The sequence below is a fragment of the Gymnodraco acuticeps genome, unplaced genomic scaffold, assembly GCF_902827175.1.
Source record: "Gymnodraco acuticeps unplaced genomic scaffold, fGymAcu1.1, whole genome shotgun sequence".
Lineage (NCBI taxonomy): Eukaryota > Metazoa > Chordata > Actinopteri > Perciformes > Bathydraconidae > Gymnodraco > Gymnodraco acuticeps.
Window position 1 is genome coordinate 179,105 of NW_022990436.1, and position 27,579 is coordinate 206,683.

A 27,579-nucleotide genomic window follows, 5' to 3' on the forward strand; every position below is an offset into this window, starting at 1 on the left:
CCTAGGTCTGCCCCTCGGTCTCCTCCCAGCTGGACGTGCCTGGAACAGGGAGGCGGCCAGGTGGCCTCCTCCCCATCTCAACTGGCTCCTTTCAACGTGAAGGAGCAGCGGTTCTACTCCGAGTCCCTCCCGGATTACTGAACTTCTCACCTTATCCCTAAGGGAGATGCCCTTGACCCATCCTTCATGACGAGGTGAGGGTAGGAACGAAAATTTCCCGGTAGACAGAGAGCGTTGCCTTCTGGCTCAGCTCTCCTTTCGTCATAACGTAAAGCGACTGCAGTAAAACGACTGCAGTAAAACGACTGCAGTAAAGCGACTGCAGTACCACTCCCAGTGCTCAGATTTTCCGGCCCATCTCACTCTCCATTGTTCCCTCCCTCGAGAACAAGACCACAAGATACTTGAACTCCTTCACTTGGGGTAAGGACTCATTTCCTACTTGGAGTGGACAGTCCATCAGTTTCCTGCTGAGAGCCATGGCCTCAGATTTGGAGGTGCTGATCCTCATCCCAGACGCTTCACACTCAGCTGCGAACCGGCCCAGTGAGTGCTGAAGGTCGCAGACCGATAAAGCCATTAGATAGGCACCACCGACCAGCTTGCCAAGGCCAACATCAGCCCCTCCCTTGATGGTCAGCTCATTCCTCTCTCCTCCGTTGTCACCAACCTCGGTGTAAGGTTTGACCCCACTCTGTCTTTCCAAGCCCACATCAAACACATCACCAAGACCTCCTTCTTTCACCTGAAAAACATTTCACGACTGAAGCCCTCACTCTCAACTGATGACATCAAAAAACTGGTTCATGCACTCGTCTTCTCAAGACTAGACTATTGCAATGCACTCCTCTCCGGTCTCCCAGCCAAATCCATCAACCGCTTGCAACTTGTCCAGAACAGCACAGCCAGAGTTCTCACCGGTACAAAAAGGTCCGCACACATAACCCCCATACTTGCAAAACTACACTGGCTCCCAGTCCACTACAGGATCCAGTTTAAGGTTCTGCTCCTCACGTACAAAGCCCTGAATGGACAAAGCCCAAAATACCTCTGTGACCTCATCCATACCCAGACATCTACCCGCTCTCTCCGCTCCTATGGAGGACGGAACATGACTTAAGTATAAATAAATAAATGTATGAAGAAATACAGGAATAAATAAATAAATACGTAAATAAATAAATAAATACAGGAATAAATAAATACAGGAATAAATAAATGACGAAATAAATACAAAAATAAATAAATGTTGAAATGAATACACAAATAAATAAATAAATGCATAAATGAATACACAAATACATAAATAAAATAATAAATGCATAAATAAATGCATAAATAAATATGGAAATAAATACATCAATGTATAAATAAATAAATAAAAGTCGAAAATAAAACAGAACACACGTTATTATATATCTTTCATTTATTTCTACATTTACGCGACATACATTTATTTATTTATGTATTTATGTGTCCGTATGCTAATGAGGTGGGCGGTCCTAACCTCAGTCTGAAGCAGGATTCGCCAATTGTTGGAGCCAGGCAGAAGCAATAGATTTGTGGCAAGTCACATCAGAGGCTTCTCAATACTCAAATTTCCCCTCCTCGACTGCTCGACTCCTCGGTCCTCCGGTAGTGACCCGGAAATGAATTTCAGAGCGCCATTTTGAAGGACGTCTCATTTCTCTAAATGCACACCGAGGACCGAGCATCGAGCGTCGAGGAGGCTCTCTGGAGGAGCTATAACCGAGGATACACTGATGTATCCTCCACGGCTCCTCCACGGATGCATTTCCGGGAACGGTGGAGGCGTGACGCACGGCCGGACTTATCTCAGCCAATGACAGCTCTGCATGCATCCCCTGGATATTATATTAGAAACTGCTTTCATCGCGTCGCGAGCAGTGTGTATAATATATATCACTCAGTAGAACAGGCCGACTCTCTTTGCTTTAGTTTAGTAGATATCTACAAACAAAGAGTCCAGATGTTTCCAGACCATTACTTCACATAATAAAATACACAACGGCTTATGCTTTAGGAGCTGTAGGTGTGTGTGGTACAGTGTGTAGGTGTGTGTGTGGTACAGTGTGTAGGTGTGTGTGTGGTACAGTGTGTAGGTGTGTGTGTGGTACAGTGTGTTGGTGTGTGTTGTACAGGGCGTAAATGCGGCGGACAGACGGGTCTCAGTTGGTTTGGTGTCCTCTGCTTACTTTTAATACTTGTAAATACAACTTTTGGCCCGTACTTTCAATTCCCCATTTCAGCGACCAGAGAGAGGGGGGGATATATCCAGTCTCTGATTGTGTTACGTTATTATGAGAGTGCTCTCATACTTTAAATTGTATATATTTATATAAATATATTTGTGTGTGTGTGTCCGCATCTGTAGCCTGCTATTGTCTCATTATACCGCACTCTCAATGAATTCAAAGTAAATATGTGGGGGAACAATGTTCAGCTGATCTAACAGAGATACAGCGCTATGACAAAACACTCGACAGCTGATGCAGCTGTTGCCACGTAATAATGAACGGACGGCTCTTTTAAATGACCGCTCAGAGGAGAGGAGTTCTCATTTCTTTAAACGTCTGCTGCTTCCCCTCCTCTCTCCTCGGTTCCCCTCCTCGGTCCTCCGCTTGCATCTCCTGTGGGCGGGTCTAAGTCTCGAGGAGGGGAACCGAGGAGGGGAGTCGAGGAGGGGAAATTTGAGTATTGAGAAGCCTCTATCATGTCGAGCTGAGCCAAGTCCTCTATACATCGTTCCACACGAAACTGGACATAGTCTTTTGGTTCTCCGTTCTCTAAATGGTCCGCTAATGATCGTAAATGATCTCCAATGGCTCTTAAATCAATATCCATAAATAAACCTTACAACTGTGGATAAACCATGGATGTATAAAGATAAGGGCTAAACAGTAAAGCTCCTGCATTCGAATCAGCGCGGTTATCCAGGCGTTAGTAGTAGAGCCCTCTGCCAGAAATGATCACACACTCCTGTAACCAATCCTGCTTCAGACTGAGGTTAGGACCGCCCACCTCATTAGCATACGGACACATAAATACATAAATAAATAAATGTATGTCGCGTAAATGTAGAAATAAATGAAAGATATATAATAACGTGTGTTCTGTTTTATTTTCGACTTTTATTTATTTATTTATACATTGATGTATTTATTTCCATATTTATTTATGCATTTATTTATGCATTTATTCTTTTATTTATTTATTTGTGTATTCATTTCAACATTTATTTATTTCTGTATTTATTTCGTCATTTATTTATTCCTGTATTTATTTATTCCTGTATTTATTTATTTATTTACGTATTTATTTATTTATTCTTGTATTTCTTCATACATTTATTTATTTATACTTAAGTCATGTTCCGTCCTCCATACGCTCCAGCCACGCTCCTCTTCTTTACATCCCCCGCACACGTCTCCGAACAATGGGAGACCGAGCCTTCTGCTCATTCGCCCCGCACCTCTGGAACTCCCTCCCAGATCAGCTGAGATCTGCCCCTTCCACGAGGTCTTCAAAAACGGCCTTAAGACCCTCTTCTTTCGGCAGGCCTTCCAATAAACTTTGAGCATGGTACACCTTGAGTGCTGCCATTTTTTATCGCTATCACCGACCATTATTTTTGTACTTTATTTTATATTTTATATTTTATTTTTTTTATTTCTTATTATTATTACAATTATTTGTTCAATCTATCAAAGTGTATTAGTATCCTTTGTTGTTAAGCACTTCGAGATTTGTCTTGGCAGATGAGAAGCGCTATATAAATTAAATGTATTATTATTATTATTACATCAGCGGCAAAAAGCAGTGGTGCAATCCTTAGTCCACCGAACTGCAGACCCCCTCCCCCACGACTACGCCTCGAAATCCTGTACATGAATATCACAAACAGGATTGGGGACAATGTGCAGTCTGGCGGAGGCCGACCATCACAGGAAATGTGTCCGACTCACTGCCGAGGACCCGGACACAGCTTTCGCTTTGGGAATCCAGAAATTGGATGGCCCTGAGTAGAGACCCCCTCACCCCATACTCCTGCAGCAGCTCCCACAGTATCTCCCTGGGAACCTGGTCATACGCCTTCTCCAAATCTACAAAACACGTGTAGACCAGATAAGCGTACTCCCAGGCCTCCTCCAGGATCCTTGTGAGAGTCAAATCCGTTGTTCCACGACCAGGACGGAATCCGTATTGTTCTTCCTCAATCGGAGGTTTGATAATCGGCCGAACCCTCCTTTCCAGTACCTTAGAGTAAACTTTTCCCGGGAAAGCTGAGTAATTCTTTGAAAAGGGAACAACCACCCCGGTCTGCCACTCCTTCGGTACTGTTTCCGACTTCCACGCAATGTTGATGAGACGTGTCAACCATGACAGTCCCTCAACACCCAGAGCCTTCAGCATTTCTGGATGGATTTCATCCACCCCAGGGCTTTGCCACTGTGGAGTTGTTTGACTACCTCAGTGACCTCCCCCCGGGAGATTGGTGTTGATACCCCTCATCCTCCAGCTTTGCCTCTAACATAGAGGGCGGAGTTGTGGGGATCAGGAGTTCCGTCCACCGCCTGACCACCCTCAGTTGAGGTCAACAGCGTCCCATCCTTACTGTACATAGCTTGGATGGTTCTCCTGAGGTGTCGGACGGTTCTCCGGAACAACTTTGGTGCCGACCAAAAGTCCTTCTCCATGGCTCCTCCGAACTTCTCCCACGATCGCTGCTTTGCCTCAGCCACGGCTGAAGCTGCTGTCCTTCGGGCCCGCCGGTACCTTGCAACTGCCTCGGGACTCCCCCAGGATAACATATCCAGGAAGGCCTCCTTCTTCAGTCGGACGGCTTCCCTGACCACCGCTGTCCAGCAGGAGGTTCGAGGGTTACCTTGAGGCACCTAAGACCTTGAGACCACAGCTGCCCGCCGCGGCTTCCGCAATAGAGGCTTTGAACACCGCCAACTCTGGTTCAATGTCCCCAGCCTCCACAGGGATGCCTGAAAATGTCCGCCGGAGGTGTGAGTTGAAGGCCTCTGGACTTGGGACTCCTCCAGACATTCCCAGTTCACCCGCACTACACGTTTGGGCTTACCAGGTCTATCCAGAGGCTTCCCCCGCTACTCGACCCAACTCACCACCAGATGGTGATCAGTTGACAACTCCGCCCCTCTCTTTACCCAAGTGTCCAAAACATACGGCCTCAGGTCCGATGATACGATAACAAAATCAATCATGGACCTTCTGCCTGGTGCTCTGGTACCACGTACACTTATGAGCATCCTTATGTTCGAACATGGTGTTTGTTATGGCCATTCCATGACTAGCAGAGTAGTCCAGTAACAAACCACCACTCCGGTTCAGATCAGGGGGGCCGTTCCTCCCAATCACACCCCTCCAAGTGTCCCCATCATTGCCCACCTGGCGTTGAAGTCTCCCAGCTAGACTATGGAGTACCCTTCAGGAGCCCCATACAGGACTATTTTCAGGGATCAAGGCCGAATACTCTGAGCTGCTGTTTGGTTCATAAGCACACACAACAGTCAGAGTTCCCCCACCCCCCCCCCATAACCCACAGGCATAGAGAGGCGACCCTTTCGTCCACTGGGGTAAACTCCAACGAAGCAGCACCTAACCGGGGGCTTGTGAGTATCCCCGCACCCGCCCGGCGCCTCACACCTTGGGCAACTCAGGAGAAAAATAGAGTCCAACCCCTATCAAGAAGTAAGATTCCAGAGCCTGTGCGTAGAGGTGAGACCCACCAGATCCAACTGGTAACGCTCTGCCTCCCTACCAGATCCAACTGGTAATGCTCCACCTCCCACACAAGCTCCAGCTCCTTACCCCCCAGAGAGGTGAAGGAGCCGAAAAATTGTTTTATAAAAACGAATTATTTATAAAAAATATTTCGTCCAACAAAATCTTCATATTTACCTATTCAGGTCCAGGGTTTCTGCCTGACCTATCCCTGGGCCAAAACGACTTTTTAAAATATATTTTTAAGATGTTTATTTGTGATAGTAGTAAATTGATTGCGGATTCATGGAGAGGGAACCATGCGAAGGGAGAAGGAGCAAGGAAAAGACACCATCAACAATTACATTACATTACATTGCATTTAGCTGACGCTTTTATCCAAAGCGACTTACAATAAGTACATTCGACCAGGAAGACACAACCTTGAAGAAAACAGAATCATATAAGTACATCAGGTTTCATAGAGCCAAACATTTCAAGTGCTACTCAACTAGCTTTAGATAAGCCAGTCCTTTATTGGTATATAAGTGCTTTGTTAATAGTTCTATCGCTCGAAGTGGAGTCGAAAGAGATGAGTTTTCAGTCTGCGCCGGAAGATGTGCAAGCTATCTGCTGTCCTGATGTCAATGGGGAGCTCATTCCACCATCTTGGAGCCAGGATAGCAAACCCACGTGTTTTGCTGATGGGAACTTGGGTCCCCCTCGCAGCGAGGGCACAGCGAGTCGTTTACAGAGGAGGAAGGAAGGCTACCCAGCCCTGAATGAAGAGAACAATCCAAGCTGTATATAGTAAGGATGGGACGCTGTTGACCTCAACTAGAAGGGTCTAAGGGCGTTGGAAGGAACTCCTGAACCCGACATGTAGAGGCAGAGCTGGAGGATGACGGTGGGTAATCTCCCAGGACAAGGTCACTAATATAAAGAACTCCAAGGTGGCAAAGCCCTTGGGGTTGAAGAGATCCGTCTAGAAATATGAATGGCTCTGGGTGTTGAGGGACTGTCATGGTTGACACGTCTCATCAACATTACCTGGAAGTCGGGGGCAGTACCTAAGGAGTGGCAGGACGGGGTGGCGGTTCCCCCTTTCAAAAAGGGGGATCATGCTGAGGGTCGGTGCCAACTATAGAGGCATCATATTACTCAGCTTCCGCAGGATAGTTCACTCTAAACTGCTGCAAAGGAGGGTCCTGTTGATAGTCGAACCACAGATTGAGGAGGAACAATGCGGATTCCGTCCTGGTCGTGGAACGACGGACCAACTTTTTAGTCTCGCAAGGATTCTGGAAGGGTCCTGGGTGTACGCTTATCCCGTCTACATGTGTTTTGTGGATTTGGAGAAGGTGTGTGACCGGGTTCCCAGGAAGATACTGTGGGAGGTGCTGTGGGAGTATGGGGTGAAGGGGTCACTAATGGGGGCCATCCAATCTCTGTACTCCCAAAGTGAGAGCTGTTTTGAGGTCCCCGGCAGTAAGTTGGACTTATTTCCTTGGAGGGTTGGCCTCCACCAGCGCTGCGCTCTGTCACCAATCCTGTTTGTGATATTCATGCCCAGGATCTCAAGGCGTAGTCGTGGGGGAAGGGGGTCTGCAGTTCATTGAGCCAAGGATTGCATCACTGCTTTTTGCAGATGATGTGGTTCTGATGGCGTTAACGGTCTGCGACCTTCAGCTCTCACTGGATCGGTTTGCAGACAAGTGTGAACCTGCTGGGATGAAGACCAGCACCTTTAAATCTGAGGCCATGGTTCTTAGCAGGAAACCGATGGACTGTCCACTCCGAGTAGGGAATGAGTGGGAACTTTGACAAGGTTAAAGCGAAAGCAAGGAGGCAAAGCTCTCCATCTACCGGTCCATCTTCATCCTACCCTCACCTATGGTCATAAAGGGGGGTTATGATCGAATGAATGATATTGTTAATATAAGCTGCCAACATAGGTTTTCTCACGAGGGTGGAAGGCATTTCCCTTAGGTATAAGGAGAGGTCAGTCATGGGGAGGGACCCACGCTGGCCTGGGAGTGCCTTTGAAACCCCTATTCATAAAGGCCTTTTATTGTATCAAACTAGAACGATTGGTGAAATCCTCCACCAGTAATGTAAACTGTCATAAAGATTGTGTTTATCGTCACAGAGAGAAGAGGAATCGTCCTGTTCCTGTGGAGGAGCAGCTGTCCAGCTGTGCTCTGTGTCAGGACATCCTGAAGGATCCAGTCTCTACCAGCTGTGGACACTGGTTCTGCAGACAGTGCATCACCTCATACTGGGAGCAGCCAACTCCATCAGGAGACCTCTCCTGTCCCCAGTGTGGAGATGGATCCAGCATTATACAAAGTAAGTCTCAACATCTGTCTGTTGGTGTTTTCATTTCTGAGAAATAATTAATCCTGATAATTGTTTTGTGATTTTGAACCACTTGCATTAATCTATTCGTGTTCCTCTCTTCCAGCAGAACGTGGTCTGCAGGGCATTTTGGATGAACATAAGCTCAGTCTGAGGAGTAGATGTGAACGTGTGACTGAAGGAACTGATACAAGTGAAACCCTCCTCAACAGCATCTACACTGAGCTCTATATCACACAAGGCCAGAGTGAAGAGGTTAATACCCAACATGAGGTGAGGCAGCTGGAGACAGCTTCCAAGAAGAAGACCCTCCATGAAACTCCAATCAAGTGCCAGGACATCTTTAAAGCCTTACCTGACCAACAGACTCCCATCAGAGCGGTCCTGACCAACGGAGTCGCTGGAGTTGGAAAAACCTTCTCAGTGCAGAAGTTCACTCTGGACTGGGCCGAGGGTTTGGGAAACCAAGATGTCAGTCTGGTGATCCCGCTCTCCTTCAGGGAGCTGAACCTGATCAAAGCTGAGCAGTACAGTCTTCTCAGGCTGCTCCATGTTTTCCATCCAACCTTACAGAAGGTCACAGCAGAGCAGCTGGCTGTCTGCAAAGTGCTGCTCATCTTTGACGGCCTGGATGAAAGCAGACTTTCTCTGGACTTCAGACACGATGAGGTTGTGTCTGATGTCTCACAGCAGTCCTCAGTCAACGTGCTGCTGACAAACCTCATCAGGGGGAAGCTGCTTCCCTCGGCTCTCGTCTGGATAACTTCCCGACCTGCAGCGGCCAATCAGATCCCTCCTGAGTGTGTGGACAGGGTAACGGAAGTACGAGGCTTCACTGACGCCCAGAAGGAGGAGTACTTCAGGAGGAGATCGAGTGATGAAGACCTGTCCAGCAGAATCATCTCTCACATCAAGAGCTCCAGGAGCCTCCACATCATGTGTCTGATCCCAGTCTTCTGCTGGATCACTGCTGCAGTTCTGGACCACATGTTGACTACAGACCAGAGAGGAGAGCTGCCCCAGACCCTCACTGACATGTACTCACACTTCCTGCTGGTCCAGACCAAAAGGAAGAAGCAGAAGTATGAAGAGGGACATGAGACGAGTCCACAGCAGCTGACGAAGGCTGACAGGGAGCTTCTTCTGAAGCTGGGGAGGCTGGCGTTTGAACATCTGGAGAAAGGACACATCATGTTCTACCAAGAAGACCTGCAGCGCTGTGGTCTTGGTGTCACCGAGGCCTTGGTGCACTCAGGAGTTTGTACAGAGATCTTCAAAAGAGAGAGTGTGATCTTCCAGAAAACAGTCTACTGCTTTGTTCATCTGAGCATTCAGGAGTTTCTGGCTGCAGTCTACATGTTGCACTGTTACACCAACAGAGACACAGCGGTACTGAAGGACTTCCTGAAGAGAGATCAGGAGTACCCATCCCTGGATGTCTTCCTGAAGAGAGCCATGCAGAAATCCCTTAGAAGTAGAAATGGTCACCTGGACCTGTTTGTCCGCTTTCTCCACGGCCTCTCACTGGAGTCCAACCAGAGTCTCTTAGGAGGCCTGCTGGGTCCCACAGACAAGCGTCCAGATATTATCCAGAGACTATTCAGAGGCCAGCTGGGTCGCACAGACAACCGTCCGGAAATCATCCAAAGAGCCATCAAGAACCTGAAGGAGATGAGCAGTGATGAAATCTCTCCGGACAGGAGCATCAACATCTTCCACTGTCTGACAGAGATGAAGGACCACTCAGTACATCAGGAGATCACAGAGTTCATGAAGTCAGGGAACAGATCAGAGAAGGAACTCACTGAGATCCACTGCTCTGCTCTGGCTCACATGCTGCAGATGTCAGAGGAGGTTCTGGATGAGTTGGACCTGAAGAAGTACAACACATCAGAGGAGGGACGACTGAGACTGATTCCAACTGTGAGGAACTTCAGAAAGGCCAAGTATGTCCACATGTGATTAACTTCATAAATGAGTGTAGATCAGAAGTTTACTTCTTTAAATAAACACAAACTGTGAGAGCAAAATAAATTGAATGTTATTTTGTTTATTACTATTTAAACGTTTCCGTTTTTTATTTTCTTCCTATTCCTTTTGGTTATGTCATCAAATGGAGCACTTAAGAGGTTTTGGTTGGGGTTTTATCAAAGCAGCATTTGATCACAACAGCAGTATTTTACAGTTACAGTGAATGCATTTAAGTTATTATAGCAGTATTGTAGTTTCGTCATCATTATACCCGATCTGTTTTACCACAATGCTCAAGAGTTTAAAGTAAGATCTGTGAGGCTGAAAATGAACATAAAAAACTCAATAATATATTAAGTGGACTAACAGTGAATGTTAATCAGAACCTGGTGGGTCTAATATGTTAATCAAATGCATGAAGTTAATATGATGTTACATATTTTTGTAAATAACTCACTGTTATATCTGTCATGACAGTTTTACTGGCTTTGGACTCTCAGAGATCAGCTGTGCTGCTCTGGCCTCAGCTCTGAAGTCTGACCCCTCCCATCTGAGAGATCTGGACCTGAGTGAGAACGTTCTGCAGGATTCAGGAGTGAAGCTGCTGAGTTCTGGACTAAAGAGTCCAAACTGCAGACTGCAGTCTCTCAGGTCAGTTCACTGACTGTACTTCATAGAGTATAGAAGAAGAGAAGAAGGAACCCTTAATCGAACCACAGAGGGGACATTTACATTCTGCATTCGACCCATCCCAGTGTTAGGAGCAGTAGGCTGCCATAATGCACTGCGCCCGGGGAGCAGTGTAGGGAATGGTGCCTTGCTCAGGGACACCTCGGTAGCACTAGGTATTTTGGGTAATTGAACCGGTGACATTCCAGTTCTTAAACCAAGTCCCTATAGACTTCGCCAGCACCGCCCATATAGTTAAACCTTGGATTATCATGCAACTCTCTGACATCCAAACCTTCTTCAGCTCTGAAGAGATTATTAAACCTTGAAACTTACATCATATTTTCTTGATTCAGACTGAGGAGCTGCAGGTTGTCAAAGATCAGCTGTGCTGCTCTGGTCTCAGCTCTGAAGTCCAACCCCTCCCATATGAGGGATCTGGACCTGAGTTACAACGATCTGCAGGATTCAGGAGTGGAGCTGCTGAGAGATCTTCTGGAGAGTCCAGACTGCAGACTGGAGACTCTCAGGTCAGTTCTCCTTCTCTAGAGTTGTGTTGACTCTGAGCTGCAGTCATCAGGCTGATATTACTGTGATCCACACTGAGTATCTTAATGCTAAAGTCTGCTTTCTTGTTCTGTGGTGTATTTCACTGACTGTGGCAGAGCCATGCTGCTATTTAAATGTAAATACAACAAGAAAAATCCTTCACTGCATAATTGACTCTTAACCTGTTAAGCCCCAAGCCTGTTTCTCAGGCCTCTGGCTCAAAAATGACATTCCCAGAACAAATGACTATAACTTCACTTCTAAAAGGAGTACATTAATAATCTTTTTTCTCAAAGCAAGAATAAACCTGTGAGTTGGATGAAGAAATCAATATATCATTGTTTTATTGTAAAGTAAATTCAGATTGAACATAGTAAAACAAATGAAATTGTAGTGTCCGTCCAAAAATAAAACATTACTTAAAGTGAAAACCACCCTTGAATGATGGGATAGTAGACTAAAAGCTTTAGGAATCCAAACTATACCATATAATAAGTACCCCAAGATTGATGCAAAACAAGTGAGAGAGGTTTAGCAACCATTAGAGTATTCGTTATTCTCGCGTCCATGGAGAGAAGCTTAGGATAAATGAGACCAATAGAGTCTCTCGCATAAGGTTCAAATGGGTACTTTAATTAAAATGGCGCGGTAATGTTACAAGCAGAAGATGGTTCAGAGAGAGAGAGGGAAGCTGCAGCTCCCTCTCGCAGTCGCGGCCGTGCAGAAGAGACTCCACAAAGCTCTGTCACCTGACTATATATCTAATTTGGCTCCTCCTCTTCAGTGGCGGCTGTGTTGACCATGGGTCACCATGGGGGGGGGGGGGGGGGTGCTGAGGGCGCTGCAGCACCCCCTAGCGGCAGGCAGGGGGTGCGGAGCTCCCCTGTCTGAATTATTATTTGACGGTTATTGCTGCTCCCGCTGTGCATAATCTGTATAATATGTAGCCAATAAATTCCACATTGTTGGTGGAAACATTTGAAAAGTAGCATTTAAGTGTTTCTCAGTTACAAGGTTGTTGTTTTAATAAATCAGACACTGATGGTGCAGCGCTGTACTGTACCTCTTTATATAGGCATTTTCCCCCTAACAAATAGTTTTTGCGCTGATCAGGGGGTACTTGGCGGAATATCTTTTTCAAAGGGGGTACATTATTGAAAAAGGTTTGAGAACCACTGAACTAAACAACCGGACTGGTCCGCTAAAATAGGTGGTCTCGGACCACTTGCAAGTGAACTCTGGAGCGGTTCATCTCTGGTGTGAACGCAGTCCGCACAAAAACATAGGATGCGTAGTATTTATGAAGAACGTGGATGTCTTCAAAATCTTTAGCAAAAGAGTGAAGCAGAATTAAGTGTTGGACAGTGTCGTGTAAAGTAAAAAAGCTCTGTCAACTATAAATAAAAGTCAGAGCCACCTGTCGTCGGTGAAACCTCCTCCTTACTGCTGAACGTCTCTCATTATATGTGTTAGAGTCTGTTGATCTCCAGATTAACAGCAGCATGAGAATAACCTGCTGGAAGTGCCGATGCTCCATGGCGGAGGCTCCGGTAGAAATTGCCGGGATTTGCGTTTGTAGCCCCTTAATGTCTGACCAATGGTTGAACAGCATTTCCGTGCACATGACTTGTGTTTAAAGTTTATAATCCGTTTGAGTTTTGCCGTGTGAACGCAAACCAAACCTTCTGAAAAATGAAACAATGTAACAAGTTGTCTGGTGTTCACCAGAGAAGCGACTATAAGTGTAAATGCGACCTTAACCTGTTAAGCCCGAGAGACCCCGGTACCGGGACACTGCGGCAACATCTTGCAGGAAACAGTGTCTGAAGGCATGTTCATTTAATAAACTATGAATGTTTTATATCCATGTAACGGGAAGAAACTCATCTAACTGATAATTTAAAAAAAACATTTTTAAAACCCCACAATGCTAACGCTGAGCCTCTGAATTAGCAACGAGCGAAAAATGCTAACAGATGACTGCACCGAAATTCACTCACAAAACCTTATTATGTATCTTTGCTGCACATCCAACCCATCGTTTCACATCGTGAGGGGACACAGAATCGAGGGGTACCCTCATTATCACTCAATGATAAGAATTCGCAGAGATCATAACAAGAACATACATCAAAACATATAGCGCTAGGTAGCTAAAAACGCTAACATGGCTCACCTGTGTGGTAGTCTGGTCAAAAGTGGTCTTCAATGGTATTACAACGATAAAAACGCTGCTGAAGTTAATCCATAGGTTAATCCAATGTGTCTGTGTCCCTTTGAATGATTTCTGATAATCCATAAGCAATAAACCTGCTTTTCCGTTTCTAGAAGTCAGACCTAGAGACAGCTTCACTCTGGTGCAAAACTGTGTACGCGAAGCCCACACTTTTTTGTTTTAGACTGTGTGTGAGTGGGGAGATTCCCCTTCGATTCTATTGGCTCCAACGGTCAGAAAGAGATGTCAATCACCAAAATCGACCAATGGGTTCCAGAGAAACGGTAAAACCCCCATTTCCACCCAAATCACCTCAGAGGTGGAGTTTCTTTTTCTAAACCTCTCTAAAAAGGTAACATGTCACTTGTTTTGCATCAGTCGTGATACAGGGTACTTATTATATGTTGTGCTTTGGATTCCTAAAGCTTTTAGTCTACTAACCCATCATCCAAGGTTAGTTTTCACTATAAGTAAAAAAAGAATTTTTGGACGGACACTATAATTTACAGTTTTTTTCCATGTTCAATCTGAATTTACTTTAAAATAAAAAACATCTATATTGATTCTGACTTTTCTACATCCAACTCACAGGTTTATCATTGCTTTGAGAAAAAAGATTATTAATTTAACCCTTTTAGAAGATATGGTCATTTGTTCTGGGAATGTCAAATCGAGCCTGAGACCTGGCTCAGGGCTTAACTGGTTAAACACCTGAAATTCATCTTACAGTCTCCATCATGTTTTTATTTTAATTATATAAAAGACAAATTAATAAATGTTTCTATTAAAACTATCAAACAATAAAGATTATATTCAGTATTTTCCTTTTCCAAACATTTTATGAAGCTCCATGATGCTGATACTGACTGAATAGTTTAAACTTACATCATGTTTTCTTTATTCAGTCTGAGGAAATGCTGGTTGTCAGAGATCAGCTGTGCTTCTCTGGTCTCAGCTCTGAAGTCCAGCCCCTCCCATTTGAGAGACCTGGACCTGGGTGACAACCATCTGAAGGGTTCAGGAGTGGAGCTCCTGAGTGATCTTCTGGAGAGTCCAGACTGCAGACTGGAGACTCTCAGGTCAGTTCATTGTATTTTTTATTTATAATTGTCTAAGAATTAGCCTGAGAACAAAGAAGTTCAAAAACATTTGTATTCTGTTTTTCCAAATGGTTGAGTATTTATCAGAATAACAAAGAGAGGGTGAATGTGTGACGGACAGTCTTTGAGCTTCCACAGACTCACACTGTGCTCAAATAAAATCAAACGGACAAATCAAATCAAGCAATCTGATGTTTCTTAGCCGTGATATAATGAGCGTATATCCCGGGTATAATTGTAGTTACTTTTCACAAGTCAAATCAAATCAAGTTTTATTTATATAGCACATTTATAAACGATTTTTGGTGGAGCCAAAGTGCTGTACATAAAATAAAAATAGCCTACAGTAGAGACACTTTACAGCAAATACAATAGCACAGATTGTTCAGAATATCAGTATGAGAAAAAACGACACCCTCTGTCCTTAGACCCTCTGTCCTTAGACCCTCTGTCCTTAGACCCTCTGTCCTTAGACAGTATCCATCCGCGTCTGAGAAAAGCTACAACCGTACAACTGTTACATTACGTCCGTTACGAAACAAAGCTTAACATGGGAACATTTAAAGTTAACTTCGATCTCCGGGGTGGCCTCACTATGGAGTGGATTGAGAAGTGCATATCTCCAGAAAAATAAAGAACCTAAACGACGACAATGCTGTCTGTCTAATATGTTCGCTAGCTGTTGTTGTTGCATAGCAACCACCTCGCACTATGTTTTTTGCAGAATGCAACGGAGGGACTATTTTTATTTTATTCCCGGGCTGATTTTTAGTACCAGTCCGCCACTGAACGTAGCTATTATGTAAGGTGCTGGTATATATATATACTAACTTTGCTTTCCCTCCCCCAAAAAGTTGTAAATTAAAAAAGTGAAGTACATGTTATGTTATAAAGCCGTGGAGGGCGGTAGTTTATAAACCAAAGAGTAACCGCCCTTACGGGACGCTCTAATAAGTAAAGCGAACGCACCCGCAAGGACACCTAGCCTCCTATTGGTTGAAGGATTTTCACAGGGTTGTTGCACAAATGATCCGAGCACGCACAGAAGAAATCTGAGAGCAGACATTTCACGAGCGCACAGAAACAGCCTGAGTGCGAGGAGAAGGCTTTAAGCTGGAACACAGGAAATCTGTAAGCAGCAATATATCTGAGTGCAAGCGTTTAGTTTGGGGGGGGGTGGAAAGGACAAATTGAGGCTTAAAAATATGAGAAGACTGATCAATACCTCCATAATCTTCAGTGTGGTTAGCTATGAATCTTCCAAAATGTCCAAACACCGTGTCCTGGACATAGTTTCTACATAAACTGTGCAACAGTACAGTAGGCCCACACAAACTGCAGAACACCAGGGCTTTGGGAACAAAATGACTTAAAATGATTTAATTCCCATTTAACCTGTTAAGGGCTTTTTTCCCCCGTTTTGTTTCTCACGAAACTGTGTCTCAGGGCTTCTTAAAATGTAATAAACTATTCACGTGTCCTGCTCATTTAACAGGAAGAAACTCAGCTAACTGATGATATGAACCATGTTTACCGAAACAAAACACAAGTCTCACAAGAAGCGTCTAAATGAGCCCTGAGCGAAAAAATGCTAACGCACTCTAGGTATAAATCAATCGATATACTTATTGAATATGCACAAACAAGCTTAGCTAACAAGCTGAGATTCCACAGATTCTAGAAATATAAGTATCATCACTGAGCGATCAGAACTCGCGACAGGGGAAGCAAATACAGACATCACACAACGTAACTTTAGGTAGCAAAACACGGAGATATGCTCACCTCTTGCTGTTATCTGATCAAAAACGAGAAAAACGCGGCTGAAGGTTAATCCATAGGTTAATCCAATGTGTCTGTCACTTTGAAAAAGGTATTGATAATCCATAATTCCATTTTTATGTCAAAAACGGAGTTTTCCTATTAGCTGCTAATGATAGCTTCCAGAGTGAATGACAGCTTCCTGTTTTGTCTCCTTGGATACGAGTCAAACAACTCACAGACTGCACCGGGCGCTGACGTAGGCGCCCTGTGACCATCAGATTTGACGACGCTGATTGGCTGAAATTATGTTTCTAAGGACAGAGGGTCTAAGGACAGAGGGTGTCGTTTTTCTCATACTGATATTCTGAACAATCTGTGCTGTTGTATTTGTTGTAAAGTGTCTTTACTGTAGGCTATTTTTATTATATGTTCAGCACTTTGGCTCGACCAAAAATCGTTTATAAATGTGCTATATAAATAAAACTTGATTTGATTTGATGTTTTGGCGGCATAGTTTAAAGATAGCAACAGTTGGCTTCTGCTGCACTTGCTGCACTCTCGTCTGGGCGCTGTGCATACCAATTATATAATATTTACCTTGTTTATTAAAATAAAAATAAAAAATATATTTTTTAAATATATATATTTTTTTTTAATGTGGGAAGAGGGGGGGCGCCGCCCCAAGCACCCCTATGGGCTGTCCGCCACTGGATCTATATCTTTCTTGACTCTGACATCCAAACCTTCTTCAGCTCTGAACAGATTATTAAACCTTGAAATGTACATCATGTTTTCTTTATTCAGACTGAGGGGCTGCTGGTTGTCAGAGATCAGCTGTGCTGCTCTGGTCTCTGCTCTGAAGTCCAACCCCTCCCATCTGAGACATCTGGACCTGAGTGACAACAATCTGCAGGATTCAGGAGTGAAGCTGCTGAGAGATCTTCTGGAGAGTCCAGACTGCAGACTGCAGACTCTCAGGTCAGTTCTCCTTCTTTTACTTCTGTGCTGAGATTAAGAGAGTTGTGTTGACTCTGAGCTGCAGACATCAGGCTGATATTACTCTGATCCACACTGAGTATCTTAATGCTAAAGTATACTTTCTTCTTCTCTTGTTTAGTTCACTGACTGTGGCAGAGCCATGTTGATCTATACATTTAAATATAACAAGAGCAATCCTTCACTGCATAATTCACTCTGAACCTCTTAAACACCTCTTACATTCTCCATCATGTTCCAGGGCTCGACAGTAACGGTTGCCAGGTTGCCATTGGCAACCATTCAGAAAAAACGTCAACCACTTCTTGGCCTTTGTTTGCCATCAGTGGCAACCAGTGTTTAACATAAAGAAATAAGGACAGCAAACAGCAAAATGTGCACCCCAAAATAGATAAATGTTAAATATTTGTTGTATTAAGAGTGATATTTAATTATTGTTGTGACCAGTCAGAACCTGATACTTAAGTTTACTCACGTAGGTACTCGTGTGTTTGTTTTACAAAAAATGGCGAAGCAAAGTAAATTGTTTGACTGTGGGGTAGGGCTGTACCCGAATATTCGACTATTCGAATATTCGTTCGTTGGCCAACTATTCGGGTTTCAATTTCATTATTCGGATATTCGTTTTTTGATTTTTTTTCCAAATATTTTATTTTTTTTCCTAAATGTATGCTAGCAATAAAGGCGAATTACCATATTCTTATACTATATTTATACTTTTGAATTGCACTGTTAAAATGCGGAAATATATACAATCTCAGCCTCTGACATCGCGTTCACTCACAGTTACAAATGCAAACGGTGTTACCGTTTAACTGGTTACACCGGGGAACTCGTTACGTTACGTTAACGGTAGGAATGGGGCGTGTACTTTGAGGAGCCATTGTCGAATAACCAGGAAATACACATTTCGATCGCTTCTTTTGTTGTTTACATTTATCTTTTGGTATATTTGGCTCCATAGGAACACTTTGATGCACATTCAGTACCAGTGTGTGAGGTTGTGGTTGCGATGCCGATATCCGGACGCGTACAGCGAGGACTACAAAATGACAATGACAATGACTGGGGATGTCTGTTCAAAACATTGCCAACGTGAATAAATCATTTCAAATATGTATTTGTCTCCGACTTTCATTTGTACATCGTTGTTAATGTGATGTTTAGTAGCTTTGATAGCTGTCCATACCTCCAGACAGCCTAAAAGTAAGACACAAGTTGTTTACTCACAGCCCGAATGCAGCATCGAGATCCGTGGCCAGCTGTGATCCTCTCCGATTAACTTGTGACAGGACTTCTTTAGCTATTCTCCAGCGAGCAAGGTTTTTATTAAATACCTCCATTCCTCTCATCACAACAAGACTCTACACTGTGCAGAAAAAAAACAACATGAATGAAAATAACCTTGCTGGATAGCTTGACATCAAGCATGCTCATTTCTGACGTGGAGCTAATCTGAAGTAAACATTGAATACTGCTTTCTATTCCTCCATCTTGTGACTGTGTAACTCCCTCTCTTGGATATCAGCATGTGAAGGACACTGTTCAGGAACTAGTTGATGCTCTGTATGTGATGACTACTTCCATTCTGGAGAGGATCACAGACACATGGATCCTGAGGTTGAAGCTCAAACTGGTGAAAAGTGATATTTTTCCAACAATTTCCAATAAATGTTATTCTGAAACATAACTATCACTGTTGTCTTTCCTTCTATAACACTGATGTAGACCAAGAAAAACGTTGCATTGCATAATATCTAAACTTACATTTGGCACTTTAAATGTAGACAAAAATATGTGAAGCTTGCGCTTAGCCCACCAAAAAGTGCATAGTTGCAACTTAGGCAGTTAAGCATTTTATATCAGTGGGTCCTAATGGTGCAAGACGGGGAAGGCAGACATAATTGCTTAAACATATAATTGGCAGACCAAGAAAAAATCTATGGAAAAAGTATTTGTTTGCATTTTTTTATCAAATGGGACACAAACTACTTTTTTTTTTACTGTCTACACAGTTTTGTTTTTATGAGCCTCAACCAACTGGTCTTGCTGGCATTTTATGGTAAAAGTGCATTTTCAACAATCATCATCTACAGTATTTGTATGCATCAAACTCAAATACATGTTTTTCTTTTATGGAAAATGAGCAATATACCAGATATATTCATACAAGATAATAAAGGATAATTGTCAACAATTTTCTTTTTTTCAAGCCATCAGCATAAATATCGTGGATCATAAAATCCATCAGTTGTTTAACAACTCCTGAATCCATCCCCTCTTGGTTAGCCCTACAGCTATTCTCTCTCTCTCACACACACACACACACACACACACACACACACACACACACACACACACACACACACACACACACACACACACACACACACACACACACACACACACACACACACACACACACACAGCCGATCTTTATCTATGTCTATCTCTACAGTATCTCTGTCTATATCTCTATAATCACAAACCAAGAAAGTGTGACACTTCCGCCGGTTTATATAATGTACAATGTAGGATAGATGTACAATGTAGGATAGAAATAAATATAAATATATATAGCATGTATATATATATATATATATATATATATAAAATAACAATTTCATTATATGGATTCAACTTGTGCCCCCCCCCCCCGCTGGACTTGTCTGTGGTTTAGCCGTTACTGTGACATCAGTATCAGCCATGGAAGATAGTTTGTTTGTTTCATTCTAAGCTATCCAGCAAGGTTATTTTCATTCATGTTGTTTTTTTTCTGCACAGTGTAGAGTCTTGTTGTGATGAGAGGATTGGAGGTATTTAATAAAAACCTTGCTCGCTGGAGAATAGCTAAAGAAGTCCTGTCACAAGTTAATCGGAGAGGATCACAGCTGGCCACGGATCTCGATGCTGCATTCGGGCTGTGAGTAAACAACTTGTGTCTTACTTTTAGGCTGTCTGGTGGTATGGACAGCTATCAAAGCTACTAAACATCACATTAACAACAATGTACAAATGAAAGTCGGAGACAAATACATATTTGAAATGATTTATTCACGTTGGCAATGTTTTGAACAGACATCCCCAGTCATTGTCATTTTGTAGTCCTCGCTGTCCGCGTCCGGATATCGGCATCGCAACCACAACCTCACACACTGGTACTGAATGTGCATCAAAGTGTTCCTATGGAGCCAAATATACCAAAAGATAAATGTAAACAACAAAAGAAGCGATCGAAATGTGTATTTCGTGGTTATTCGACAATGGCTCCTCAAAGTACACGCCCCATTCCTACCGTTAACGTAACGTAACGAGTTCCCCGGTGTAACCAGTTAAACGGTAACACCGGCACGCTTCACCTCGTTTCACACACCTGAACACAAAATGCCGAAGACTTCAGCTGTGTGGGACCATTTTAAATTGGACGACGGTAAGAAGAAGGCAGTGTACCAAATATGCGACAAGAAACTGGCCGGTGGCACAACAACTCTGGAAAGTCACCGGATGCTGTTATTACTAGCCTAGCTTAGCTTAGTGTCAAGTTGCCATGATGAAGCTGCTTTATCCGCCGTTTAAACAGTAACGTTACACATGATAAAATCGTGCTCTTACTTTGCTTGGAAAATAGTTGCAAGCAAGCAACCGAATTGTTTTTTTATATTAGTTTTTCAATTTTATCCGAATAGTGAAAATAATAGGAGCAATGTGGGAACATCTGGGGCTAAGGCAATTATTGGCATACAGTTCGTTCATTTATTTTCGTTCTTCATTTATTTAAATACTGTTTACTGCATCGGTAACAAGTGTTACCCTGTTAGGCCTACTGTTACGGCCATGTTATTAAAAGTATTGTTGTTATAACAGAAATATGTGTTTTGTATCTTCAGGTTGTAAAACGTTATAGACGGAATTTGGAACCGGATTTGGTCCCCGGGCGCTGCACTGCGGCTGGATTAAATGCAGAGGACACATTTAGTTTTAATGTATGCGAGTACTGAGACAATAAATAAATATAAATCGTAATAGTATTCTCTTTCTGCGCTTCTGCTTAACAGCGTGTTGTCAGGTGTCTCGGAGCGTGTTATGAAAAAAATGTGAAAAAAAAACTTTATTAAAAAAATAATAATAATCTCTCCGCACCGAATATTCGAATATTCGCTGCTGATTACTACCGAATATCCGGAGCCCGAAAAATTGTATTCGGGACAGCCCTACTGTGGGGTAAAAAGTTCGGCCAACCCGTCAACATCTCAAACGAATGTTCAAAGTGATTCAACTGATAAAGCGCAAGATGAACCCCGAACGAAAGCAAAGAGGAAATGTGTAAAGTCTTGGGAGGCGAAATATGTGCATTCTGCTCCGTTGTGCATTCACTTCCGGTAAAAGTTCCTTCAAAATAAGAGTCCGACCTTATTACTATCAAATTAAAAGTGCAAAGCGAAACTTTATCATAGGAAAATATTGGCATACAAATATAATCACTTCAATAAAAAGGTAACACATTTTAAATATAGTTAGACATATCAAAGGTAATTTACAGCATTAATAATGAATATCTAATTCTTAACTGTGAATGGTTTTCATTTATTTAACATTAGAAATGTATTAGTCTGGCCAATCCAAGACTTCAACGCTGAAGGGCCAGTGGATCTATGGTGGGGGTCAGCACAGAGGTCAAGACTTCAATGCTGAAGGGCCAGTGGATCTATGGTGGGGGTCAGCACAGAGGTCAAGACTTCAATGCTGAAGGGCCAGTGGATCTATGGTGGGGGTCCGCACAGAGGTCAAGAAAACCAACATTTGAAAGGGAGACAACGGATGACCAAGAAACTAGTGACTTGCTCAATTCATTTGTGGATCTGTGAAGAACAGCACTCCTGGTGTTTAGTATACCAGCAATTGAGGGTGAACAAGTTTCCTACCACTTAAGTTTCAAATAATTGTGTTAATTACTTATTGTAAAGCATTTGAACATTCTTTTGTGTCACATGTTCATTATTAAGTTGATGTATAACTGTATAGTATCTTAATTATTTAAAATAAAAGGTGACTAAAAATGGCAACCGTATTTTCAGTTTTGGCAACCAAAAGCTGATGCCTGGTTGCCTGGCAACCACTTTTAAAAGTTAGCGTTGAGCCCTGTGTTCTTAATAATTTATATAAAAGACAAACTTGTGAATGTTTCTATTAAAACTATCAAACATAAAGATGATATTCAGTATTTCCATGAAGCTCAATGATGCTGATACTGACTGAATAGTTTAAACTAACATCATGTTCTCTTTATTCAGTCTGAGGGGTTGCAAGTTGTCAGGGATCAGCTGTTCTGCTCTGATCTCAGCTCTGACGTCCAACCCCTCCCATCTGAGAGATCTGGACCTGAGTCAGAACTACATGCAGGGTTCAGGAGTGAAGCTGCTGAGAGATCTTCTGGAGAGTCCAGACTGCAGACTGCAGACCCTCAGGTCAGTAAGGGGTCGACTCTCTGCTGCTTCAGCAGTTTTGTGTTGGGGAGTTGATGTGTTCTCACACTGAGTAATCCCTCCAGTTCTTCCTTCCAGACGTAGCCTAGCTTAGCACAACTCATCATCCTACCAATCACTACAGTTTTTTCATTATTTTATCTCATACATCCACAAACATTATAATGTGAGTTTACAATGCAACATATTTTAGTAGGTGAGCAACTTTTTAACGGATATACAGGATTTTACAGAGGAGTGAGTCTGCTTGGTTCTCCTGTCATGTGTTTTGTTTCTAGACTAATGAGCAGTTATTTCCTGTTAGCTGAGAGCTGTGGCAGTCAGTCGTAGTGTTTGCAGAGAAGATATGATGGGATGTAAAGCATGAGATCAGTCAGGACTCGGAAGCTCACTCAAAGAAAGGGTTGTGTTCATTTCTACAGGATCAATGACCAGACGATCAGAGCCAAGCAACAGAAGAGATGTGAGTATTGAAACCATATCCTCCATTCATCAAGATATTCTACATTAAAGTTTCATCTTAAAACGAAAAATGCTTTTTAGCTGCCAATGTTTCTCTCTGTTCATATGTTATTAATCTTTCTCTGTCCCTTCTTCCCTCTGATGTCAAACAGGAAGTGAAAACAGGATGAACTGACGGTATATTCGGATTAAAGAATAAACAAACAATCAAGATAGATTTGTTAATCGGAAATCTTCCAAACGTTTAATTTACCTTAAAAAATGTACTTATAATCAGGGGTGCACATAACTTTTTTGCCCTGGTTCTCAAAGGAGCACCTGGAGATGTTGCTTGGTGCTCATCCTTAAAATGAAATAAATAAACCGGTCTTTATTTGCCAGACACACGGCACAGAACACACAGAGGTGAACACAGAACACACATGCAGAGGTGAACACAAGACAACATGAGCACGACCAGTAATCCTACAAGCTGTCATCACTACCCTCCTGACTGTTCTCCTCACTGTCTTCCTCTCTGTCAGACATGGTAGCTGATGATGTAGGCCTACTTCTTTCTCTCTGGTTGAGTCTGTGATTAGCTGCTTGCATCCACAAGTCAACAGCTGGGTTTGGGTCAAAAGTCCAGTTTTAAAAGGATATGTTTGGTTACTGTCCTATAGTATACATTGGAATGATTTCAAACCTGTTTATCCCAATAATTATAAAGGAGTGCCTTGAAAATATGTGTTTACATAAATTGTGACCAAACCGTTTGAACTTAGACTAAAGTGAACGATCTAAACACTCAGAGTCCTTTACCTCACTGAGCTGTAGTTATCAGCCTCTCAGTCTGACTGGAGAGGACTCTCCCTCCACATCATTGTAGAAACATCTTCTTCTTATATCCGTTAGAGCAGCTAGCACCAGATTCTAATAACAACAGCGCCGGTACCGGTGCACCCTCCCTCTCTCCCTCGCTCACTCGCACTTTGGCTGTGAGCTGCGGGCGCCAGATACGCCAACATCCCCCATTTTCATCACTTACATCGTACAGGGCAAATGAAACGTGTAACCGGGTGAAAAGCGTGTTACATTTACTTAATTATGAATATTGTTACATCAAGGCTGAAAATTAGGATGAGCCCCAACGGTCACAAATGTTTTTTTCCCTCCCAGAATACCAGCGCAGCGCCTCCACAGATTTGGCGCCCTAGGCGAAAATCAACGCCAGTGCGACGGGCCGGCCCTGATTTCATATGCAACTCGCAAATATCTTTCTCTCTCTTCTCTCTTCTCTCTCCTCTCTTCTCCCTTCTCTCTCTCCCTCTCTCTCAATGTTGGTACGCAAATGCGCCTTTTTTCAAATGACCCGGTGCTCTTTTTTTGGCCGAGGTGCGCATGCGCACCTGCGCACCAGTTATGTGCAGCCCTGCTTATAATATCAGATTCAGGATCCGGTTTACTGCCCGTTTTTACACATGCAAGGAATTTGTTTTGGTGTGTTGTTGCATAGAGGAGAAACATAAATATAAAATACAAAAATCATATTTTCTAAAGAAATAGATCTTTATATACCAGTGCTGTGATTGGCTGGTCTCACTGTGCTGTGATTGGCTGGTTCTTTTGAATATTACTTTATTTATACAACATGTTTTCTGACATGTAATGTTTAAATATGCTCATGAGGCATGATGTCATGCTAACCTTTAGAGGATTCCGGAGAAATCTACTAGACAGAATTATTCAAATGTTTCTTGAGGAGACTTCAGATATTTTTCCTTTTTTTTTACTGTTTTTTAATCTGTTTCGTTCATATAGAAAATGATTGTGTTGTGTTTAGCTTTCTCTCCATCTTGTCGTTGTAATAAACAGTGATTGTCTGCTTGGGAACTGTATTAGCTGTACGGGTGTATTTGACCTTGAACGACCCTGTGACCCTAAAATAACCTCCTGACCCCTGACTCTTCCTCCGTTACATCGTACATCATCAGTTTGAGTTAATGGGGAAACCACCAGCACACATCAGACTCTTCCAGAGGTGCCATTGATCACAGTTTGATTAATAAATGGATGTGGACTTGAACTTTAAAACAATACTTTAGTGATTAGGATTCTGTGTAAAACCTACTGTGGAGGGTTAAAGTGGATTTGGACGAAACTGCTCAAGGAGAATGATTTAGTTGTTATGTGTCTTTATCTTTTTAGCATCTTGTGTAACTGTTAAAGCAATCGTCTCAATGACTATTTATTCGATCTACTGTTCTGTGTATTTCTAGAGAGATAGATGCCTATGGGGTTCCTCAAGGCTCCATCCTGGGGCCTCTTGTCTTCAACATCTACATCCTACCTCTGGATCAGATCATGAAAAACAAGAAAATAAGTTACCATAGCTATGCAGACGACACAAGCAGGAGACTATGCTCCAATTCAAGCACTGAGTAATGTGGTGGAAATATCGAGACAAACTCACAAATAATAAAATGGTGAAAAAACCTTTCTGTTATACTGAGATCAAGATTATTGGAATAAGACAGTCTTTTGGGGTGTTTATTCTTGCAAGAAGGTAAATCGTTATAGAGTCAAGCTGTCTGCAGCTAAATACAAAATCAGGAGGTCCGCAATCGTTTATTTGAATCGGGACGGTGCACATTGATGAACACTTTAAAACAAAATAATGCTTACAAGTGTAAATGAGCCGGATTTGAGCTTTGAGCTAATATCCATCCGTAGTCCCGTCACACACAACATATGACATTTACTGTATATACATAGATACAAAATAAATACATGATATGCAGGAAGAGCATGAGCAGCATACAAGCATTTACCACATGGCAGTACAATGTAGCAGCTACGATATATAAAGTGCACGATAAGATAAAAGAGCTACATAAAGTGCAAGAGGAGATACCCCTGTATAAAAGTGGATTTAGAAGTGATTAAACGTCTGTTTGTTGCTCAACCATTCTTTAAGTTCTCCTTTAAAACTATTGAGACATGTCCAGCGTGCTTTCGCCTGGGAGGATGCCATTTTGGTTTCTGACACCTTATGTGTGAACAAGTGACATTGATATGAAAGAGAGGGCAGAGGGGAACTATATGAGCCTCTTCAATTTATGCAATACGTAAATTCCCCAAGATGGAAATGCTGTACACTTTGAATTCACCGCCCCTTCAAAATAATGCACATTTCTTCTTTTTGCTGTGGTTCTAGCCTCTGACCACCCAGAGACCTCATATTTTGTACACACTGCCTGTGGGTGTGAAAATACTGCCTGCAATTTGGAAGCTCTGGAGGCCATATTAGGAGAGTTATTGCACAACACTTTTGGATAATGCATCATCTGGTGACAGTTTTTGCCCCAGAGCAGCTTGGGCCCTCAGATTTCCCCTAAGGTCCAGTTAGAACAAATACAATTTGATAAGCTAGGCACAATTATAAAACAATTGCTAAATATCCAACCTCAAAAGGCTCTTGCGAACATCAAATCTGAGAGGATCCGGAGATTTTTAGGGCATTTCGCGGAAATATTCTTTCCGGAGACGTACACTTTGAATAACAAATGAATGGTGACAAAAGAAGGGAATATCCCATTGTAAAGTATTTAAAATGGACAACCTCCCATGTTAGGCAAAATAGCCTGAAATGGTGTGGATTTTACTGCTATGCCTAAAATGGACTCTCTTCTCCATACTCCCAGAGTGTCAGGCTTCCAACTTCTCCCCACTGCCAACTTGTTCCATGGGAATGGCAGCGACTCGGAAACAACCGCCACCATCCGTGAGTTCTCAGAGGTCAGGTGTTGTGATTTTGAAACAACAACATCTCGTTCCTACCCTCACCTATGGTCATGAAGGATGGGTCATGACCGAAAGAACGAGATCGCGGATACAAGCGGCCGAGATGGGGTTTCTCCGCAGGGTGGCTGGTGTCTCCCTTAGGGATAAGGTGAGAAGTTCGGTCATCAGGGAGGGACTCGGAGTTGAGCCGCTCCTCCTTCGCGTCGAAAGGAGCCAGTTGAGGTGGTTCGGGCACCTAGTTAGGATGCCACCTGGGCGCCTCCCTAGGGAGGTGTTCCAGGCACGTCCAGCTGGGAAGAGACCAAGGGGTAGACCTAGGACCAGGTGGAGGGATTATATCTCTTCGCTGGCCTGGGAGCGCCTTGGGATCCCCCAGTCAGAGCTGGTTGATGTCGCCAGGGAAAAGAAAGTTTGGGGCTCTCTGCTGGAACTGCTACCCCCGCGACCCGACCACGGATAAGCGGGAGAAGATGGATGG

The 27,579-nt window shown here is 43.1% G+C and overlaps 1 protein-coding gene across 7 annotated transcripts; it reads left to right on the forward strand.

Moving 5' to 3' along the window:
* The first annotated feature begins 20 nt into the window (after positions 1–20).
* Positions 21–27,221, forward strand: LOC117551979 (NACHT, LRR and PYD domains-containing protein 12-like). Of its 7 annotated transcripts, XM_034225087.1 has the most exons (11): positions 21–194; positions 7,901–8,100; positions 8,216–10,055; positions 10,558–10,731; positions 11,106–11,279; positions 14,419–14,592; positions 17,182–17,355; positions 22,665–22,838; positions 23,279–23,319; positions 23,471–23,495; positions 25,577–25,792. In XM_034225087.1, coding segments are annotated over exons 1-10 (2,961 nt in total). In that variant the 5' UTR covers positions 21–186; the 3' UTR covers positions 23,473–23,495; positions 25,577–25,792. The 7 variants fall into 7 exon arrangements, with proteins under 7 accessions (XP_034080978.1, XP_034080980.1, XP_034080977.1 ...); XM_034225089.1 differs by lacking the exons at positions 23,471–23,495; positions 25,577–25,792 and adding an exon at positions 27,002–27,221; XM_034225086.1 differs by lacking the exon at positions 23,471–23,495.
* The last annotated feature ends 358 nt before the right edge of the window (positions 27,222–27,579 follow it).

Bases quoted from the DNA above. Each gene is read 5' to 3' on its own strand.
- LOC117551979 (XM_034225089.1), top strand. The intron at 8,101-8,215 runs GTAAGTCTCAAC...CCTCTCTTCCAG, and splicing joins TGGATCCAGCATTATACAAA to CAGAACGTGGTCTGCAGGGC. The intron at 17,356-22,664 runs GTCAGTTCTCCT...CTCTTTATTCAG, and splicing joins TGCAGACTGCAGACTCTCAG to TCTGAGGGGTTGCAAGTTGT.